This window comes from Haliaeetus albicilla, chromosome 2 (assembly GCF_947461875.1).
Source record: "Haliaeetus albicilla chromosome 2, bHalAlb1.1, whole genome shotgun sequence".
NCBI classification, from domain to species: Eukaryota; Metazoa; Chordata; class Aves; order Accipitriformes; family Accipitridae; genus Haliaeetus; species Haliaeetus albicilla.
Window position 1 is genome coordinate 62102456 of NC_091484.1, and position 23756 is coordinate 62126211.

Consider the following 23756-nt stretch of genomic DNA (forward strand, 5'->3'; position numbering starts at 1 on the left):
TGGTGTTTGGAGAGAGAATTTTAGTAAATCAGATGCTTCTAGATGCTTGCAAATGTTAACTGTGGTCACAGAGAGAGCCCTATAATTCATGAAATATGTATAAATTTTCCTTACAGATTCATAAATGAACAGTGACAACACAATTTACATATGTGTCAGAGAAAAATTAGTATAATTAATGCCCAAATCTTGTGTGGCTAATAGTTTTGGATCCTTCACTGACCTACTATACATGGAAGAGTTTCTGTTGCTTTTTTGACATTGCATGTAATTCTAATGTATGGTATAATTCACTGAAGTGCATCCTTTTTTAAATTTTTTCTTTTTTTTAAATAAGAAGAAATCACCTGCTTTGTTATATAATGTCCTATCTGTGAAGGATAGTTATGCATCTAAAGAAATATCAGTCTCAGCAGGTCCAGTTGCGCTGCTGAAGGGAGATATTTTTTCAGCTGGGGAGTTGAGATACTAACAGTGTTATTCTAGGTTGTAGTGTGGTTTGCTACAAAAGAGGAGCAACCACTGTCCAAAGTAAGATCTAGGTATTGGTATTTTTAAAAAAATGAGGCTAAAATAGCCAGAAGCATAAGATGAACTTCTAGGATCAGGATGATCATAACAATGTATTATGAAATTCAGATCCTTTTCCTACCTACACACACACAAAGAAAGGCAGATATCTATAATGCAAATATTTCTGCTGCTGTTGTGTGGCTTAACATCAGTAAGGCATCAGCTGTTTGAGAGCTGGGAGACTGGGTGATGTAAAACATGAAAAGAGACAAGAAAATATAAAAAAACCCCGAATATCCACACACACCCCAAAAAACCCCTACGAACAACTGAGATAAATTCTTCAACTTCTACACTCATCTCAAATTTTGCTGTAGGTGACAATATATTTACTTCTGACTCATTAAGTTTGATTTTATGAGCTCTGTAGGAGGACTGATAAATTCTGTGTGCGAGGTAAATAGATCAATATTTTTCAAAATCTGTTTGTTTAGATAATCTTCCTTGACCTGGGATGCAACACCTTTACCTCGGTCCCATATGCCCATTTAAAAGGGGAAGGAGTCCTGTAACACATATGGGGCAGGGGTCGGGTATGGTTCTTGCAGTGAGAATATGCTGTCACCCCCACATGGGCAACATAACGAGACTCTTCACAAGACACTGCTCCTTTTCTGCTTCCAGGCGTAGACTACCGCTTCAGAGTGCTGTTTGTGCCAAAGCAGCCTGGGCACAGAAAAGGAGAGCTCAGAGTAAGGCAGGTAGTTCTGTCCTCTCTTGCTGAGCTTTCCAGCGCCATGTAAGAATCCCAATGGCCAGCAGTAAAGCATTTTTCTCTCCGTTAGCTTGATCTCTTTCTTTTCTCAGCTAATGGCATTGTCACTCTTCATAGCCCCTCTCAGTGTGTAGAAGAGGGAGAGAGGAGCTGCTGTCAGTGTTGCAAAGCAACTACTGCTTGTTCTTGATGTAGAAAGACGTTTGGCTGAAACAATCTGCAGCCTCAGAGCCTGCAGCCTGCAGGAAGGCTCAGAGCCTGGGGAGACACTGATCATGCGATCTCCTTTTGGGACATTGCATGGTGGGAGTGACTTAGACTACTGTATCTGAATTTTAGCAGGCAATTTCATGTCATTGAAGCTGTTGGGACTTCAATTGTTGAACTCCATTCACATGAAGATTTTGTCTTTAAAAAATAATACAATTGTAAGGAATGGGTAGGAGTATGGAAACTGGAGTTGTTCTTACTGCTGTGATAGTTTTGGCAAGAGCAGGAAAATCCAAATTCAGTGACATGCATTTTTCTGTGAGGCCCCTCTGAGTAACAAGTGCTGTCTGGAGTGAGTCCCACAAGAATCTGTGGGAATGCCTTAGAAGCAGGACCCAACGGTCTCATTTTGGCTTTCGAAGAGATGAGCCTACCTGAGATAAACTAGAGACATCGCTATATCGGTTACTTCTCTTTTACATGAAATAGAGGACCTTGTGGTATGTACAGATGAATAATTTATTTAGGATTTTCCTTTGGCATGTTTACAGTATCCTTTTGTTAGCTACAGCACTTACTGTATGCAGATATGTTTCCATCTAAGGGAATAAAGGCAAGCTTGTGGAGTTTAAAAAAAGCTTTGGATGGAAGTTGTTCAGTATAATGGAATATATAATAAGAGTTATAATAAGAAAGCAGATATGCACCTTTTTTGATATGGGAGATTTACTGTAAAACAATGATCTTTCAGGAAGTTAGCATAGTGGAAAATAACTAGTCCATTTGGGTTTCAGGGTGGGGCGCAGGGAAGGGGGACTTGTCATTTGTCTACATATTAGCAGTTATTTCCAAATGACATATATGGAAGAGAAGTTAAACAATTGAAAATTGCTTGTTCGTATTTCTCAACATGAGTAATTTTTCAGTAATGTCTTTGGTTATAATTGTTCCATTCAGACCAGCACTGAATATTTTGATCCATTACACGTCTGAATCTGCCTTGATTTCTCCATTTCTGATGTGTCCCTCTTTGCTTCCCAATTATAGCAATTTTTCACTCTTGAATTATATCATATTTTCTCAAGATCAAAGATGTGTGGCTACAACTATCATTTGATGCTTCAAAGTTTTAGTAAATACTCGTAATTTCTCTGTGTAATGAGTATTTCATATTACATTATGGTTTGCACAGTCTGCATCTTTTAAACAACTGGTGAGCATATGTTATGGCCCACCTTGCTGGAGAGTACTGCGCATAGAAAAAGCTGGTTCTGAGTAACCTCTAACAATTTTTGTCACCATGGAGTAAAGCAAAAGCCCAGTAAAAAACCCACTGAGTTTTACCATTCCACTATGTAATTAAATAGCATGTGAATACTATGCCTCTCACATTCCAATATTTAACATCACTTTGCTTTCTGTACATTTTATTTTTGATCATATCTTTACTAAAGATGTGAGGTTATTAAAAAAAAAAAAAAAGTCCAAAACCAAACCCCATATTTACGTAGCTTTTGGTTAAATCCCTGATTACCACACCTCCTTTAGCTTTAGTGAGGTGTGGCATCAATCATCATAAGAATGCTTGGGCTAAGGCTTGCCTCTTTTTGCTTCAGACACCTGAGGATTAAATGCTTAAATTCAAGTGTGATAGACAAAATAATTTTGCTGTCTTTGTTCTCTCTTTACATGCTGGGTCCCTTTATAAAGGGAGTGACTGGAGCAAATGGGCTTATCTGTACAGAGAGAGGTCTCCTCATCCTTGATCTCTGTTGGGCAGAGAGGGCTGGAGGTTGCAACTTATGGAAAAAGAGTACTATAGCAAGGAAGAAGGAGCCGGGATGTGCAGAAAGCAGGCAGCCAGGTGTCAGTGGTGACAAAAAGAAAAGTTTCCAGAAAGGTTGTCAGCGTTTGTTGCAGTTCAGAAAGCTGCTGACTTCGCTGAAACCAAACCCTGGAAGCAAGGACTGCCTTGCACAAGACACAGTGAGCAGGGAGAGATTGGTTTACAAAGCACTTTAATTTCAATTCTGTCTGATCTAGCCTCTCTGAATTAATCGTTCCAGTAGTTTATTTTAAAAATAAAAAATCATTTTTAAAAAGGGTCTTTTGAATTTAGTGTCCTTTTGGTTCTTACAGAATTCTCTGTAAGAATGTCTTGGTATGTCCTTTGGGATGTTCTTGCTTCTTTAGGGTCCCATGACAGTTACTGAGTCACTGTAGCTCCTTTTGTAGTCACCAGAGAGAAGCAGGCAATTTCTAGAGCACTTAAGCTCTGCACACTCCTGAGAGGAGAGGAATTGCCCTTTGGCTGAGTCTGTTTCAGCTTCACTCCTTTTGTAGAAGGAGACTTTAGACAAGCCCCACTATTTGGATCTGTGCTTCCCCAGCCATGATTTCAAACTCAATAGGGAAGATTGCTATGGCAGTCATTTAAATTACAGTGAATTATGCTAAATTATTGTCTTCATTTAGGAACACATGCATAAAATGAATTATGTGTAGTGTCGACATGATAGTACTTGGACTACTGTCTGAACCCTGAATCATATAGAAATGATGGTACAAAAGAGGAATGCGCTTTGAAATGTTTCCCAGTTGGTGAAGAGTTAACAAAAGCAACGTGGTTCTGAGCAGGCAGTAATAAAAGCTGTGAAGTGCTCACTGTTACAGCAAGCTGCCATATTTGCTTACGAGATTTTGTGGGTTTTCCAGAGCCCCAGCTCTGTTTGTAGTTGTCAGTAGAAATACTTCTGTTAGCCATTATTGATCCCAAACTTAGGCCCTGCTTTTTCTCCCTAGCCAAGTGAATGGTTTTGCACTCTAAATGTTTTTTTTTCGTACAGCTCCTTGTGTATAGTAAAATGATGAATTGCACTAAGTTTTCTGTATCAAAATGTTATGTCTTGGTAAGCTGCCTCTTGCATTTGCTCAAAGACCTGGGCTCTTTACTAACCAGTGCCTTTCAGTTTTGTAGTTAGGTTAGCTCTGATTTTGTAAAATGATCCTTCCATTTCTTTGATTTAAAAAAAAAAATTACAGCTGTGTTATGCTGCTGCCAGGCTGTGAAGATATATAGTTAAAGCTCCTTTAGAATTTCTCTTGTAAATATTTTATCAGGTGACTTAGATCTCAGTTGCTTTACACTGCACTATTCCAAATCATAGCTTGATACCAATTCAGCTGTATACTATTTAGGGGGAGATGTGGACAGATGATACATTATTTTCTTCATTAGTGAATTCATGGGGCTGTAAATGTATTATATCATAACATAAAGAAAGAATGTGAATTATGGGATGATGCAATATGAAGTTTGCATCAGGAAGAGCTAGCAGTGGAATTCAGCTGGGCTGTGCCCAGTGAACCTTTTGTACAGCACTGTCACCTACTTGACTTTTTTCATTCGGTTAGAGACAAAATGCTACTCCAAATGTTTTAGAACAGATAAAATCCTCCTTTGAGGGCATTACTTCTTTTTTTTTTTTCTTGTTATGTAAAGCCTGGTGGTTTCAATTACACCGAGTTTGAACAAAGAGCTTTCAAGGGTAGAGCATATTTTGAATACTGGAAATGTGATGGAAAACAGGATTCTTGTACACAGTAATGGTCATAATGTTATGTTTGGATGACTTAATGTGGCCCAAAAGTACAAACGAGCCCTGAAAACTCTCATTTAAAATAAGAAACCTCCCTTTTTGGTGTTTCTACAGCTGAAAAGTGGTATTATGAAATGCTGCATTTTTAAAGCCACAAGCTTTTGTATATAGGAGAACACAATATTGATACAGACGTGGCTTTTTCCATTTTGGCCATGGTGTGAGGTAGAGATATCTATGTCCTGACTGAAAGATAAGAGGCTGTGAAGGCCAGTATTACTTAAGATGGAGCAGGCAAACTTTTCCTCTGGCTGGCTGTCTTGTCAGTGCATGCGTGTGACAAAGAAAATAAGTTAAAAGCCAAACTGAAAGTAAAGAAGTCAGAAGCAACAAACAAACACCCATGGGCCTGTGACTAACACAGCCCTGGAGGTGCTAGATGATGTAAGAGAGCAAAATTATAAATACCACATGGTTTATGATCACTGAAGCTAAATAAGTCAGGAAAGATGTCTGTTTCAGTGATACATTTCATTCATGCTAAATTTAAAGCAATCAACTCTACCTGAAAGCACAGAGCACTGCTATGGTTTCTTCTGGTTATGGGTTATCTTGTACTGTTGTTAGGAAAAATAGGAGCCATAGCGCACATCTTTCTTCCATTTGAGGTGAAATTAAAACTACGCTGCACGGACAGGAGCTGCATATTGAACCACTTGGCCTGTTGAAACTGATTTAGTTCCCTGTAAGTCTTCACAAAGACGTTCAAGTATTTGTGGTATGCGTTAGGTGCTGTCAGTGGAATGTGCTCTTTGGTGGTAATAGTTGTGAAGACATGTCACACTGTCGGCGGAGAATAGGAGTTAATCTGGTCACAGCTGACCCTGTGTGACAGCCAGGATTGTAAGATGGATGGTCCATCAAGTTCCGTCTTGGAGACAGAAGGCAAAGAAAGTGACTCTGGAGATGGCTGTATCAGGTTGATTCTGTTCTAATAGAGAAGATCTCTTTTGAAAAGTTGAAGATGGAAGGAAATTTGACTTAAAAAGGCCCCAAAATAATTGTGTTCACTTTCCCAAGGAAAGGAAGAATGGTGGAGCAGCAGGGTAAGGATAATGGGCTTTAGGAGAGTATGCTTCACCCAGCTTGCGGAACTGGTAGGTACCTGTGCTTAGGAAAAATAGTGTAAAAATGAAGGAAAGCAGGATAGCTGGCAGTTACTGAAAGACGTTCAACGCACAATAGCGTATTAGCTGATGCAGAGAAAAGATAAAAGCACAGTAAGAGATGAGTAAGAATGCATTAGGATTTGCTTGTTTTAATATTTCACAATGCCTTCAAATAGGAGAAACAAAAATGCACAGCTAAGGTACAAGCATTTAAGGATAAGGTCAGAGAGACTAATGTGAAGAAGACAAGAGAGAAATGAGATACAAGAATGTTTAATATATGTCTTTACAAAGTGAGGAAAAATAATGACCTAGGGAAATACAGACCAGCCTGTTTAACTTTGATACCCACAATGATTCCAGAACAAATTAATAGAAACCACTGTCAAAATACCCAGAACCCAGTAACGTGGTAAGTGGTCAACCTGGGTTGGACCAGAACAAATCACATTAATAAAATCTCTTCTTTTAACAGGATAAGTGGTGTAGCAAGGGGAAAGCAATAGATGTGTCTTCTGTAAGGATTTTGTATGGTCCCATGTGACATTCTTGTGAGGCAAATGTGGAAGTACAGAAACTTCATATAAACAATAAAGCAGATAACCTCTTCTTCCTAAAATGGACTCACTATTCACTTTTGGACTGGGAGAATCTCAAATGGGCATCTGCTTTTGGTCTGTTTCTGTTCATTAATAACCTGGGTGATGAAACAAAGTCCACGTAAAAAGTCAGGAGTGGACACCTAGTTTAATTATAGGCATGTTGGAGAATAGCATCAGATTCACAGTTGTGAATATCAGAGGGATTTGTTTGAGTTACAGGAAAAAAAATCAGTAAACACATGCAAAGTACTGCTATCCATAGGAAGAAGAAATGGGACATACCTGACTAGGCAATGGGACTGCAGAAAGGGATTCTTTGCAAAGTGGAGATTGTTCTGTTCTGTTCAGCTTTTCCCCACTAAGACAAGATTTCCAAAGGAATTCTGTATGCAGTTTGGGGCAAAACATGCCACAAACATCAGTGGCAAATTGCAGGCAGTCTAAATTTAGAAAGCATGGATGATTTGAAAAGGTTACAGCAACTAAGTTTGTACAGCCTAAAAAAGAGAAAAATGACGTGTCATGACAGTAGTCTGACAGAGATGATGTTAAATAGAGAATAATGATAATTTATTATCAAAGACTACTAGAGGGAAGGGCAAAAATAAAGCAGTTTTACTGGAAGCAAAAAAGATTCAGGTTGGATAGTAGGAAAAATGTCTATCAGGCTAGTGAAACACAGAAACAGGCTACTTAGAAAGACTGGAGTCTCCCTCAGTGGGAGATTTTTAGGAGCAGGTTAGACAAATATCTGTCAAGGACCACCTGAAAGTACCAGATCTCTACACAGTGCAAATGCAGTGGACTAAATTATTTCTTGATGTCCTTTTTACTCCTATGTATCTGTAGTTTTATGACAACAAAACAGCAACAAATAAGAATCTTTTGTTCTTACAGCAGTCAGTACTAAAGGGATGGTACAGTCAGCTCAGAGGCTGGCAGCACTGCTGTACTGCATGCTTGGTGGAACAGGTCAGATTATTGATCTATTCTAAGAACAGAAAAAAACAGATTAGTGCCTGAGATGCTTTTAGCATTCTTATGTGTGATAACATTAAAGCAAGGTTGGACAATGGGACTTTTTCATATCTATCATTCGTGCGTGCCGTAAGTTGTGCATATGTGATGTGCTACCCAGTCATTCATGTCTGTGCAGCCTGTAAAGATAGGGAAGGCAGTAACTGTAGTTGCCCCGCTGTTCGCATCCAAGATACTGAAATAAGATTAAAGCACCTTGACAACTGCAGGATGCAAGCAAATGTTACCTGACAGCTTAGTACAGATGCATAAATCAGGAGCAGCTGGATGATTAAAGGCTGTAATAGCCCCAACAAAAGTGCAACTGATGATTTTCTTAAAAGCAAAGCTGATGCTGAATCCGTATTCAATGGGCATCAGAATCAAGAAGAGCTGAATAGAGAGAAATGTATCAGCTGGGTCAGATGAAGAGTGAGTAAGACCTACAAAGAACACCTGCATGACTGTGATGCAATGGCAATTTAAACTGACATTTCATGTGTTAGGAACATGCTATTTTATAAATCTATTGCTCAAGATAGCTTTGCATACTAATAGCTCAATTACAGTAGCACAGGGTTGTGGCAGGTGGGTGGGTAGAGGAGTCTATGTCATCCCAGTATGAGTCTTTGCCTTTTGAGTGCCAGAAAATCATAAGGGAGGAGCCCTTCGCTACCACTGTCGAAGAGTCATGAGCACCTCTTCTGATACAGCTATCAGCTGAGGCCATCAGAGCTACAGCCATTGCAGGCAGGTTCACGTGGATTAAGCCTTCTATCAAATTATTCTTTCCCTTGGTCTGAGTGTGCAAGACTCAGTCTATTTCCTTAGTCCTTTCCCCCTTTTTCTGCTGTCTGAATATCCAAACTAGGGACTGAATATTTTTAAATCCAAATGTTATGAATCATAGAAAATTATAGCTTGGAAGGGACCTTTGGAAGTTATTTGGTCTAGGCCCCTGCTCAAAGGTGGTTAACTTCAATGTTACAGGTTTGCACAGGGTCTTTTCCATTCAATTTTTTAATATCTCCAGGGATGGAGATAACACAGACTTGCTGGGTAATCTGTTCCAGTGCTTAACTGCTGTCAGTGGGAAAATTGTTCCTTTATGTCCAGTAGGAATCTACTATCTTGCAGTTGGGGATTGTTGCCTTTCATCGTTTGTTGTGTGCCTCTGGGAAGCATCTGTCTGACTTCTCCACCCCCTTTTAGGTAGCCCAAAGGGTTCAGTTTACCCCCTTTTAGTTGCTTGTATTTGAGGTAGTATTTGCGTTCTATCAGTGCAGGCACTGAAAATACTGCTGGTAAAGAAAATACCTGTAAATCACAAGGGAACAATAGAGGAAGTGACTAACATTAAACTGATGAAAATTGCTCAGGTACAAAGTTATCAGGATGACATTTGTAAATAACATCCTGGTGGGAGGATCACTAATATCTTCCCTTACCATGTCTCATAGGCTGGACATTTATAAGAGTCTCGTTTATTCAAAGCTTAAAAGAAGATTTCTATCCTTTGTTGGGAAAATGCAGCCTTTGGAGACTTCCTAAAAACAGTTCAGACTGAAAGGCTTTGGTTTTGCATGTGTTTCACATAGAAGAGCATGTGGTATCTGAGAACCAAACTGAGAAAGTCCGTTCAGTTTACATCTTCTACTACTTGAGCTGCCAAACCTGAGCTAACAGATGCCACCACCACTTCTCCCATACCAAATTTTTGTCCTGGGATTACTAGTTGTTTAAAACAGGTGTTGTAAAGCTGATACAAACAACAAGAAATGCATCTGTGCATGGAAGAGAGAATGTGTGCGTGTGTGTTTTTTGGAGTGTGGGAGAGAGCAATAGAATTACTACTCTCTCCTCCCAGAAGAGCCCATATCTCATGACAGGTTGAAGGACATTTACGTTTGGTGAGTTACTTTGACCTTTAGGGTAGGAAGCAGCCCTGTGGCACAGCTCAGATAGACACATAGCTTCTACTGATGTCTGTGTCCAGAGTTCTCCACGCGTTTCTTGTTTTCTGCTTATAGTGCCCTTCATCAAGGTATTCTGAGGAGATTTTGTCAAATGATGTGGAGTAATGACACAGACTGATTAGCTATTTGGCCATGTGAGTTCACAATGCTTGAAACGAAATAATAGCTACTAGCATCTCTCTCCTATAGATGCTTCACTGGAAACTAGAAAGATCTTTTTAAAAAATTATCACTGTTGCCTTCATGATTTCTTGTCATCCAAGCATTACAGTTAGCTTAACTCAAACATAGAAACTTTGGTAAGAGGCTACACAGGTTTTTTTGCTGTGGACAGCATGCTATGAAGAAGCAGCAGAGATCATAATTATAAGCTGCAATATTTAACAATGCCCCAGGAAACTTCCAGTCCAGCAGTACTGCTAAATAATGTTTATCCCATAATCTCTCATTGAAGGACTGTATGAATTAAGGAAATGTGATTTTTTAATTTTTTTTTTTTTTTTTATGGTTTAGGGGTGTTTTCCCCTTTAAGTTTTTATGTCATGAACTAGATCCTGGTCAACATCCCCAAGGATAATTTATCTCCTGTCTACTCCGATTCCCAAGCAAGCATGGTCCAGCACTGCATCGGGTACGACTATCGTAGTTTTCTGTAACTTATTCTTTTGAGAGGGAAGAGAAGAGCATAACTCATTATGAGAGGGACTTTTTGAGGTGTTTATGATAAGCTTGCATTGAACACATGTGCAATTTAATAGTCTGACTCAGGAGAAAGAATCACTGTTTGAACTTTAATTATGTGCATGGTTATAGGGACATGCAGCAGCTTCGCCTGCAAAAAAAAGACAGTAGAAGTAGGAAATGAGACCAGATGCAACGTTTTACCTATGAAGACTTGTTTATCCTGTAGAAAAATAGAACAAGGTTAATACTAACCTGTGTCATTGTTGTCGTCATCATTCCCCCCTCCTGCCCCACACAGCTCAGAGCGCACACATACAGTGTCTGCCATAATCTCCTTTTCTAATTGTAGTTGTATTCCAATAATCCCTTTTCCTCCTTATAGCTGCTTGCATTCTAATATGTAGGCTTTTCTCCCCTCTTCCTCCTGCGGTGGTGGTCTCAAAAAAATACAAATTGTCTAATGTAAGTAAAAGTACAAATCTTTGAGACAGAAGCAGCAAAAGAAAAATTGCCCTTTGCATGAAAGAACCTGTGTTTATGACATCCTCAGCTGAACTCTGTCTAGCTCTGAACTCTTCCATGGTGGTGCAGGTGACTTTCTGCTTCTTCCGTCAAGACTTGCTCACCTGACCTTTTACATACCCAGGTTCAGTTTTGGTTTGGTCTGAAATAATCACAGTTTTCTTATCTTACTTTGCCTGATATTTTAGGTGTTTTATCTTATAATAGAGATACTTATCTCGTAATGGGGATTTATATCTTATGAGAGGGGTAGAAAAATAAGATAAAGTGACATGTTTAAGAAAGTAAAAATTAGCATTGCTGACCCAGGCAAATAAACTCAGTCTTGGCTTTATAGCCTAAACAAGGAATAAGGTGATTTCTGAGGTATAGTTTCTTCCTTCTCCCACCTACAAAAAGAATATATTCCCTTCTGGGTTAATTTTCTTTACCTTGAACAGAAAGACTGACAGATATCCAGGTCTGTAAAGAAAACAGAAGAAGATCCATCTATAAGAAGCAAAATTTTAATACTAGATAATGAAGAAAAAGAGTTTGAAGAATATTGTATGTGTAATTTATTTCACAATTGGTTTGTCACTTGTCAGACGGTTTCAGTGCCCTGAAATGCAAGTACATTAAATTAACCAGAATTGTCATCATTCATTTGCTTTGATTAAACATGTTGGTGATGTGGCAAAGTTAAAACAATAGAGACTCTGGAAAGATAATGTAATTTAAAAAAAAAAAAAAAGTAACTAGAAAAAGTCAGTGGAGAAGGCAGACCAGCATGGCTAAAGACAGTAAATGAAATCCTGCTTGGGAATCTGACCCTGATCCAGCAAAGCGCTTAATCTCATCATTGAAGCATATGAGTTCTTCCCTCTCTAAGCATGCATATTGTCCCACTGAAGTAAGGGTGAGGTTAAGTGAGTTCCAAGATTGTTGCCATAGAGCTCAGCATCTATGAGACCGGAGCCTTCATTGACCTGATGGGGGACATATCTTGCAACAAGACTTATGTATTGAATGGTATTTGTGTAGGCATTCATGTGGTACAAGTTCAATGCAACCCTGGGGTTCCAGTGGTAATCAGAAAACTATTGTTGTGTTTGGGTGCAAAGGGCTATAAAATGTTTTATACTGTAAGGTGCAAGTCTTTTTGTAATTGCAGCACAGAAAAAATGTAGAGGTATAGAAGAATAGATTAAAAAATCATATACAAAAGTATCTATCTGATGTCTGGAGTTCTGCAATTGAAAGGTTTTATTGATAAATTATGGTCTCAATTTGAATAGATTTCAAAATCTGTAGTCAAAAGGAATTTACTGTTCTGCACTACATTGGTAAAATGTCTTATGTGGGTATTTATTTTCATACAAAAAGCTACTGGATGATACAGTATAAAACTTACCATTTGTTATTGGAAGCAGCTGCTCCTTTACAGAGCCAATGGCTCTTCAATCAATGAGTATTGTTAGGTGGATTATGGATAGTTTAAGGGCTTAAGTACCAATTTCATCTTTGCAGGTGTGTAACTGCTACAGGCTTAGTCACTAAAGTTACCTTGTTGCTTCTTCCTGCGGAAAAATTGTAAGCGATAAAAATGAACATATGAAATATTGCAGGTCTAAACTAATCTGCTGGTAAAGTGTGCTCACTAATCTTTTTAGAGACCAAGGCCAAACCTCTGCTTCCCATGTATACAGGACAGGACAGGGGTTTGCAGGAGTCTAACTCCTTAGACAGGAGAAAAGATTGTCCAGAGTAGATTGTGGCTCTGCATCTGGAACAAGAAGCTGATAGGGTTGATGCTACAAGGGCTATAATTAGTCTTACACCCATGGCCCACTTTGTTTGTGTGGGAGATGAGACCTTTCCGTGGTGGTTTCATTATCTTCCATAATGCCCATCCCTTGTGTTTAACACCCTTCTACACTAGGAATTAAGTGCTGCTTGGCAAAGAGGGCAGCTTTCCCCTTGGAAGATTTTCTTCTTGGGGGAATTTCTCTGCCACCTGTCTTCTGATGCCTTAAACCCATTTTATGTTGTATGTAGCTTTTGTACCTGAGAATTAGTGCTGTAATAATTTGCATTGCTGGTGAGTTGCACATGACAAATGTAAGAAGCAATTAGCGTGCCCCACAGAACATGCCTTCACAGCAAATTTATTGCACTATAAGCTGCTTCTGTTCCATGAAAAGCAATCATGTATATAGGAAAACAGAGATAGACTGCTGTACTTGTGTTGGGGCAAGAAGAATTAAATGCAGAAAGCAGTGAAAAAAATTGGCACAAGTTGCTGTGTATGTTGTTTGTATAAATGGTAAACATAAGGACAAATTTGTGGTTTGCCAGTTTAGGAGCTCATTTGGCTACAAATACGAAAACTACTGAAAACTAAAACCAGGTGGCTACTCCAACACTTCTTAATTCCTTTTTATATTCCCCTGATGTTTTGCAGCTGTGCAATGGTGGATCTGTGACTGATCTTGTGAAAGGATTTCTGAAGAGAGGCGAAAGGATGAATGAACTTATAATTGCTTACATTTTACGTGAAGCTCTGATGGTAAGATAAGGTCTCAGTGAAAGGACAGTCAATATTCACCTCATATTTTTTTCTTTGAATAAAGATCATGTCCCCACTAACACAGCTCACTGTCTTGTATTATAGCAGTGTGTAATGAAATCAAGGTAATGTGTAATTCAGACATTTCTTTTTGAACAAGCAAGGTAAAGAAAAATTCATCTGTTTGTTTCATTATTAAGAGAATTAAAATTGATTTCAAACACTGCTCCAAGAATTTTTTTTTTTTTCAGCTAATCAGGATCACGTGTCTTTATTTTTCATTTTATTTGAAACAGAATTTGATTTTCTGCAGTGGAGTTTAGGCCTTAGCAGTTTTATTTGAGTTTATACTCTAAAGGTATAGTATATCATTTAGACTTATAGTGCTTTTTTTTCTGCTTGTATCTGAAAATTTCTATTTGACATGAAGTGGGACAACTAAAAAATATCTATTCTTCATGGTGTGCCAAGTGTTTTTCCAGTGAGAATGACACTTCTGTGGTTTTGAGTTTTAAACTGTTTTAAGTTTTGTCATACTCTTCTACCTTTTTGTTTCTGCAAATGTCATACAAAGGAGAGAGCTGTAAGTAAAAAGTTCATGTTTACATGTCACCTTCCAGGGACTTCAGCATTTGCATGAAAACAAAACTATCCACCGTGATATTAAGGGAAATAATATCCTTCTGACCACTGAAGGAGGAGTCAAGCTTGTGGATTTTGGTATGTTATGTTTACTTATATATACAACCAATGTTGCATATCTGAAGTATGGAAAATAAAATAAATCAGAAAAGATTAATTATATTAATTTTTTGTTAAGTTTTTGAGTTCTTCATTAAAAATCACTTGGATAATCAAAGTTACTTTTTAACTTGATTGCTAGAAATAAAATATTCACAGACTTGGTGTTTTAATAACTTTGGGTTTTCCAGCAATTTTGCTAATGTGGTTTTGATAGCATGGCTAACAAATAGAAGTTACAATACGGTGGTAGTAAGTGCCAAATGCTTTGGGGCATACACAGTAAGTGAAGTGGCAAAGCGAGTTAATAGGGTTCAAAATAAGGTTGGTGTTTAGTTCCTCTAGGACTGTGTGCTGGTTCAGTGAAAGTAGGAGCTGATAGGCAAAAGCTTCATGTTGTATATGACAGGACTTAAAACTTCCTAGATATTGTGAAGAATGAGAGAGCTCCACCTCAGTCACATATACTTCATTAGTTTGATTAGAAACAAAACAAGAGATACTACCTGAAGGCAGTAGAGGGGGAGATATTATATAGATAATCTCCACTTTCCAAAGTCTGGGAAGACTAACAGCATACTTTTGGCAAGTCTAAACCTAAGAACTGGCATTTAATGAAAAGCATCTGTTCAAGTCTGTTAGGCCTAAAGTGATTGTTGAATGCTGTCATTTGGTTTCACCACCAAAAGGGAAAAGCAGAGACACAGGTAAGTGGATGCAATCTGTTATTGTCAGCCATACCACAGTGGTTTGCCTTAAAAGTGTATTGACTCTTGTTTTGTATAAGGGAGGTATAAAAATTTGCAGTGCTAGTTATTACGAACTATTATCCTCTGGTAGCACACTGTCTTCTAATGTTTAAATTCAGTTTATTGGTCACTACTTCACAGCATAGCAGACAATTGTAAATATCATGATTCCATTCAGCAGATTGAAAAATCTTTATTTTTCCTTTACCGTACTATTTTGTTATGAGATTTATTCAATTGATACATAACAGTTGTTTAAACTAATCATGGGATTAGTCTCAATAGTCCCAATATTAGTCCCAGTAGTCCCAATAGTCTTCTTGCCAGTAGATTGTATTTATGCAACTCTCATTGCTTCACATACAAAACCCCACAACTATTAGGGTTACTAATTCTTCTGAAAATTCATATATTAAAATGAAAATTCATGAAAATTCATGTTCATTATTTTATTCTTCAGATAAAATCTTCCATTGAAGAGCCTTCAGACTTCCTAAATTATCTGCCGTACACTTACTAGTATTTTCTGGTAGTCTGGAAGTTTAATGTGAGGCAAAATCAATATTTTTGCCCACAAGTTTTTAATGTGTTGTGGATACTAATTTTTTTAAGGTGCTGAAGGCAATTAGAGCCGTGGAGGATCGATGCTTCTGAAAATTAATTCACTTATGCAGATGTCAAAACATACAAGCTGTAGGGATGAGGACCTGAATTCTTTATTCCCCAGTTACTGCAATCTACTGCTAAGGCTGTAATTGAAAAATAATCTTGAAATCTTGTGGGAAAAATTGTGATGCCAAAGCGCAGATGAGAACGTGCACAAGAAACAAACGTACATACACACACATTTATGTGGGTCGAAGAGGGGCCTGTAATATATGCAGTCCTTCCTCTCAAAGGAATATAGGAACTGCACCTTAACTTAGGAACAGATAGAAATTTTCTCTGGCTTTTTCACCCACCCCACCCACACCCCACACCCCCAATCTGAAGCCAATAATAAGTAGTTTCAAATGGGAAAAATTTATAGTCTTCACAAAATCATCATGGAAGCCATACCATTCACCCTTCAGCCTGATGTTCAAGGTATTCAGCTGGGATTTGGGAGATTTGTGTCTTCTACTTAAGAGGATTTAAACCCACATTAATCAGATTCCAAGAGTATTTTTTAGCCAGGAATGTGAGTTGATCAAAATCTCTCATGTTGGCACTGCTACAGACTGTTGTACATAAACGTTTATTGGATCAGGGACTGAAACTCATAGCCATCTTTTATTATATAAGCCTGTGAATCTGCAGGCTACAGAATGAGATAGACATGCAGGCACAATCTCCTTTTCTCCCAGTAAATACTCAGTGGAAGCAAAATTTTTGGCTTAGGTTGAGCCAATTACTACATGAGGCCAAACAAACAAACAAAAACAACCCAAATAATCACACAGCCCTTTCTAGCATGCACACAGCTTTTCTGTTGTGGATAGGGGAACAGAGGCAGTGGATCAACTTGACAGAGGAAGTGAGTCTTTCCAAAGGTGATTTTGTCTGTGGCATTCTCCTGCATGCTCGCTGATGATGAGATGTTCCTGAAGAACCCTTTGCTCTCCTCCCCGGATACTCTTTATGGTGGTTTTCATGTAAACAGGTGCATAAAACCTGTATCTGGAAGATGGACCTGTGAAGTCCCCTACGGAGCACAATACTAGAAAAGGACCTGTTCTCAGTCTGTACGTGTTGTGTAGTCATGTAACTTGGAACTTGTGTCTTTTTTTTTTTCCTTTTTTTTTTTTTTAAAGTACAGTTAGGAAATTTTTAAGAGCCATTAAGTGAAAAAAACAGTTAACTTTCAGTGAATTAAATCACCTGTGAGAATGGCTTTTCTTTCCTCTGTTCTTTTTCTGCTCTTTGAACTTGGTGTATAGTGTACCACCATTGTCAGTCCTTTCTTGCACAGCAGTACTGACTTTCCAGAAGCTTCATTTTGTGACACAGTTTATACACATTGCTTTATGGTTGTTGTGTCATAGGCATTTATGTATGCTGTGACCATAGTTTCTGAACACTGCAGAGTCTATAATGGATGACCTTCACAACACTTATGAGGAAGTAAATTACTATAATTCCCAGTTAACAGCTGGGGATCTGAAACTTTGAGAGACTGAGTTGCTTGAGGTGACACAGAAAGTGTGTGGAAGACCTCTCCCAAAATCCAGGCTAACAGTCTGAACTGTTTGCCTTTCATAGAGGTATTGATAGTTAAAGGGATGAGAAAGACTTTGAAAGAATACCATGGCAGTTCGTCACCCAAATTGCTTTGAAGAGTGAAATTTTTGCTTTCTCTTAAAATTCTGCTGTAATATTCTGCTTAATCACCCCAGTAATATTCTTGTATCTAAGAAACACCCAATCCCAGTTGATAGATTAATGATCAAATCAAGTAAATGAGTTTATAACATCTCCACATCAATGCTTCTGGAGCTCAATTGCTTATCAAGGAGCTGCAAGATAGACGTTTTAGTTTAAACTGTCCAAGCCACAAGAAGTTTGATAACCTGTTACCAGGGAAGCATCCTCTCTCCTCACATCCATCCAGTATGATAATTTAGATCAGCAGAGATAAATAAAATCGTTCTTTTTTACTACAGATAATGAGTAGCAGCCAAGGGGATCTACTGTAAGCACATCCCACGATCACACATTCAGTCCCTGAATTCATTAAACTTCTAGATACATTAGAAGTCCATATTTTCCTTGTAAGAGAATAAGGTTGACTGAAGGCAGTTTTGCTACCTGAACATTTGTGGGAATTAGCTGTTAAGCTGTTCTGGTAGAAAACCTTTGGGGAAGGATCTTACGGCAGAGAAATGCAGCAATTATGCTGTTAAGCAAGGAGCATCCTCTACTGCATCAATACAAATAATAAATAGCTATATTCAATTGTAGCTGCTATGTTTTTCAGTATAGGATAGAAATTTGATAGAAAAATATACGTTTACATTAAATTCCCTGCAGCACTTTAAAGGGCGACAGCTATATAATGTATTGTATAAAAAGAGTTGGAGGCAAGCAAGGTGTGAACCATATTCCCTTTTTATAAATATTCTTAATTATATTCACAGTTGCTTATTAGTGTTCTGGGAAGGAAATGTTTTACATCTGTTTCTCGGAATTCTGGTTGTATGCAGCAGATTGATGTTAGAGCGCCAGATTTCAAAAGAAATTTTAGCCACTAAAGGTGCAGAAAAGCACCTAATAAACTTTTCAAAAACTTCTAGCATGTAAATCCAAATTAATTTAATGCTAGGTACCTTTTGAAAGTCTTGTGACAAATTTATCTGCAGCCTTTACTGCCTAAACGTCTTTCAGTGTCTGACCTTGTTACATCAGTTAAAAAACTGGCCTGAAGTCACTTGCACACATAGCACACCTCATCTGTAATAAAAATTCATATATTCATCTGCATCTTACAATGTGTAAGATATTTCATAGGGAGCTATGAACATCTGCTTATGCTGACAAATACTTGCTTCTTTGAATAGTACCTCTCAATTCAATTTATTTTCTTTAAATCAGGATGCTGCACAGGGCCTTTCATGCATTAAATAATGTTAGTCTAAGACACAATTCCCGTTCAGAAATTCTGAGATGTTAAATAATGTGCTGTTCCAAAATGGGAGAAAAGAAACTTAGCTGTATTACTGTTGTTGTTATTTTAACTTTGGTCTGAAAATGTCCAAGTGACATTTCATTTTGAAAGATTTGATGTGTTTCTGAAATCTCCTGCCATTGCAGTGAGCCTGGGAGCTTGAAAGCCAGAGCTTTTCACACTTATATGTTATTGAAAGAAGAGGATCCTAAAGGACACAACTCCCCATCAGCAAACTGGACAGGTTGCTGACATGTGGGGAGTCATGGAAGAAAGAACCATTTTTCCACTAAAAGTTTTGAAACATCACATGGCAAGTGATTCTTTTAGCTAAAAAGGGGAGAGTGTAATGCTGACGGAAAATTCCTCTTCAGCTATGTTTTTGAGGGTTGACCTTGTAGGCTGGTAGTCTTGAACAAGAGTACAGGTAGCTCATACTTCTATGGGACTGCTGAAGCCTACTGTCACAGACTAGAAATATCTCAGGATGAGCAGTTGTTGCCTTGGAAATGTCCAGAAGAAACGTAAATATAAATTGTACTCCACCACTTAGGCAAATGCATAGTTTTCCAGCAGCACTATTCCTTGCTGAAGGCCATGTCCTTCTATGCATCAAATGAAAACATACTTTCATACCACATGTAATTAGACTGTTGACATTATTACCATGAAAGGTCATTGGGGAAAAAAAAAAAACAACCTCAGACATCTAGATGGATATTAGAAATATTCAAGTTCACATAATGAAAATAAAATGTTGGAGGACTCATTAAATCTTTGGAATTCAAGTCTATTTCTAACTGCAAGAGATACTATGATTCCCCCCAGTTTGCCTAGTACTGTCACTGTGGGAAAGGGGATATTGAAAAGGATTGGCACTGTCCATTTTCAGTTTCATCTTAGGCATTTCATTAATGGTATCTAAAACTCTCCATCATTAGAGTCTTTGGATAAGCAATATATAGGAAAGATGTAAGGTTTTTTTATAGGTAAAGCAGGTTCCAGTGGAAGACGTGGAAAGAAGGTAATGCAACCTCACTGCTGCTGGCAGATGGTGGAAAATTACAAGCTGTTCTGCATGCAGTTAATAGAATAATGACTTCAAGGGTTTCTTTAGTACTGTGGATAAAGGGATTGCATAATTAAAACATGTATTGTAAGAGTAATGGAATATATAATGAAGGTAAGGTGATTTTTGTACTTCAAACATGCTTAGTTTGCATTTTTCTGCTTTTGTTTCAAATGTTACAAGTGTTGGATTTAAAAGCTGTGTGTGACTATTGTCTTGGCATTCCAAATGCAGTTTCAGATAGCACAGTTTTATCCTGGATGTATAGTAGCCCGAGTCAACTAGAGATTTCTCCTGAGTATGACTCATTGGGGAAAAAACGGATTGGGGGAGAGAGTACTGTATTGCTTTATTTAGACATACTGAAAACTGACATTACTTAGTTTAATACTTGAACTATTTTTTCCATGTAGTTTGGAAACTGCAGGTAAATAGAGGTCAGCTTTTGTGTTTGGAATATAATAGGATTATTATTTTGTTATGGAGAGGATGGTCATTCTTCTTTTAAAGCTAATATTTAAAGTCATCCAAAGTTAAGAACCAAGGAAATCTTAATGCTGGCATTTCTGTATTGCAATTTCACCAAATTGCAATTTGGTGAAACAAGCCAATTATAAGACAATCTTTCTGGTAGTGTATTTTTATATTAACTCTATCTTTACTTTAAAATGCATACATAGTTTCATTTAGGCAATACTAAATGAAAGTATCAAGGTCATTTCATAATTCAGTTGAGTTCATAAAATACATTTCTTGGGGTTTTTTTTCCCCAAGCGTGTGTAGTAATTCTGCCAACATTCTCTTTTGTGACTTAGTAGTGGTGTGCTACTTCTTTCTTACAAATTATGGAATATTAGTAATGCTTTACAACTACTAGTGATCAGTAACAATTGATCAACATAAGTTAGAATGCATAGGTGTTTTTGTTATGTTTTATTACATCATATTCATGCCTATTCTGATACAGAAATACAGGCCAAAATATTTAAAATTCTGTGATTATACTAAACAAGTTGAGTTTTTGAAGTGTAGATGAGCCAGCAGCTGCTATAATGACAAAGCAAGAGTAGTAAAATCAGTTACACTGTACAGCACGTCCAAAGTAATAGGGACTATCTCAAAGTAATTAATGAGTCCATGATAAGACTCCATCTTAACAGTTCCATCTGCTTAATTGCTCACCTCTCCTGGTTTTCTGATGCATGAGGGAGCCTTCTGCTGGTCTTGTGGGGAAAGCATTTGAAACCTTGGGTTAGAGGTTGGGGAGGGAACCACAACACTGATCTTCATCCTTTCATCGTGACACCTCACTAACTCTCGTGTTCCCTTGCTGTGACACAGTGCTATGACCTCTCCCTACCACGAACAGGCTTGATAGATGCAGTTTGTTGGCTGATCACAGATCAGTTTAGCAAGCCTTGTGTGGCACGTGGCATTGCAGAGGGAGAAGGCTCACAGGGCTATGCTGCAAATGCATGCAGTACAGGTCGGGCTGCAATGGATTGGGAGTCTAGAGCCACCTCGTGCTCAGTGAATAGGTTGAGAAGTCAATTGTGAGTGATCCAAGTTGAAGTATTGGGGCATTTTGGGGAAGGACATTTTAATCTCTGTCCCTTTTAATATATATCATGGTTCCCAGCCTCACATGTACTGCTGACATTGAAGAGGAGCTCAGCATGACCTTGAGTAGTTTACCAAACTTTTGTAGATTTCTTATTCTGGAGTAGTCAGAATATCCAATTGCGTCTCTTTCTTCTTGCACTGCATTAGCTATAAATGTGGTCTGAATCACTCTGCAAAATTGAAACAATTAATTAAAATAATCTGAAAGTATTCAAAAATGAAATATTTTTTCTGCCCTTAGCTTACTTTAAGCAATGAATCATAGCAAGACTTGTATTTGCCTTAGTCATTCTAGCATGCATCCATAATAAAGCTGTCTGCTTCACTGATTCAGATCAAAACTAGACTATTATTGTGTTGTCATTTCTGCATACCGTATAGCATGACATTCACATGTTGCTTCTAAAAAGCATTTACTAGGGAACTATGGCAGAAGCCAATAAAAGTAAAAGACTTTGAAGAACGCTTTCTTCATGAGCAGTTTGTCAAACTGCTTTGAACCCAATCAAAGTAATAATTCCAAATTTTTCAAACCAGGGTTAGCAGGGATAAGAGGGATTGCATTGACTTGAGCTGTGGAGTATTTTCATTGTTGAATGTTTGATTCTTTGTTGAAGGCTTAGTCCTCAAAAACTTATTTTATGGGCCATGTGTGAATGAAAACCTTTGTGCTGTCCAGTAACAAAAAAGAAAAAAATCATGTGGCCAAATGCTGTATCCAGGATAAGCTGTTCACTTGGTCTTTCAAATATTTTCTTCTACTAATTCACATAAAGATGTCACTGGTGGCTTAAACATTAAAGAAGCTTGACACAGAAAGCTGGTGTGATATGCCAGACACATGAAGTGAGAAAATAGCCCTTTCTGGCCAGCAAAGACTTCCTCTTGGTTTTCTCATGGGTCACAAAATAGTAATCTCTTGAGATTATTAGAAGCCCTCTGGTCTCACCTGTGTATACTAAACCCCATTCATTTTTACCTGAAAGTTGAACCCAATGACTCATTTGTACTGAAGTATTCCAGTCCTTAGGTATTTTAAATATTCTGTCTCATCAGCATAGATGTTGCCAGTAACCCAGATGGTCTTAACAGGAAAACCATGTCATATAAAAAGGAGAAAAATCTCCAGGGTTTTCCCAGTCATACAGCAAAAAAGGTCCTTTTTGGGTCTCAAAAGTGGCAGTCGGTTTGAAATCTAATACGTGAGGAAGGCAGCATCTAAGGAGGACTTTCCTCACCAGCATACTGCACCAGATTGTGTATAGCTGCACAAAACCCTGAGGCTCCAGAGAAGACTGGTTCTCCTATCTAAATACGTCTGGCCAATTGTGCGTCAGGAAAACAAATGCTCCTGTGCATCCCTTTCAGGAAGCCAGCTGAAGCCCCTAAGCATGAGATTTGATTAGAATCATTGGCCTCGTGCCGCACTGAACTGTCAGGAGCATGTGGAGGGCAGCCCGTGGTCACCTGCTCTACTGGAGGCCGTGGAGAAAGGGTGCAGTCACAATCGTAGACTAAGGGAAGCTAGAGTACACTGCCACACCATCCTGCCCAATCCCCTGTAATACAGAAGTTCTCGGGTTTCTTAAAGAAGCTGTATTAAAACCTTTTGTTTAAAAAGATTATAAATCTCACAGATGCAGTGAACGTTCTGCTTTTTTTAAGGTCACTGTTTGCTGTTTTATTATCAGTATGTACCTTGTAATGATACTGTATCTGATTTAGGATTTTCATTTTGTTCCTTATATGCCTAAAAATGCCTTTTCTTTGTCTTTAACCCTCGTGGTGAGTTTACTGTGAAAGCCACTGGACTTTGATTCCTTTAGTTTCCATTTGTATCACCCTATATTTCATAGTACAGATTAACTTTTGTTATCCCCTTTTTACTCCATGCCTCTTGGTTTTGTAGTAAACACCATGGATTTTTCATCTCCCAGGCAGTTCATATACATGGTCTTCTTGGATACTAAGCTTTTGATCTGCCTGGAGTTGTAAAGGGCCATTTGGTTATCTTTTGGGTATGCCCTATTTCAGTTAAAGATTTGCATCTGCGGTGTGTGTTTTCCTGAGTGTTTGGGAAACTCTCGTTTTCATCCTTAAAACACCACGTGCATTAAAATAATACATAAAGACAGGGGGCGTGGTGACAAAGGACACAGAAAAGGCTGAGGCACTCAGTGTCGTCTTTGCCACAGTCTTTACTTGTAAGACTGGCCCTCAGGAATCCCAGATCCCTGAGGCCAGTGGGAAAGTCTGGAGGCAAAGAAAACTTACCCTCAGTGGAGGAGGATCAGGTTAGGGAGGATTCAAATGAAT

At 38.2% G+C, this 23756-nt stretch overlaps 1 protein-coding gene across 12 annotated transcripts in view; it reads left to right on the top strand.

The window, feature by feature from the left end:
* MYO3A (myosin IIIA) overlaps window positions 1-23756 on the top strand; it is a 145483-nt gene that overhangs the window by 43769 nt on the left and 77958 nt on the right. For all 12 annotated transcript variants that reach the window (XM_069777295.1, XM_069777274.1, XM_069777255.1 and 9 more), the window contains 2 exons: window positions 13511-13615; window positions 14236-14335. In XM_069777295.1, the coding sequence (XP_069633396.1) occupies window positions 13511-13615; window positions 14236-14335 (205 nt within the window). The remainder of the gene's footprint in view (window positions 1-13510; window positions 13616-14235; window positions 14336-23756) is intronic.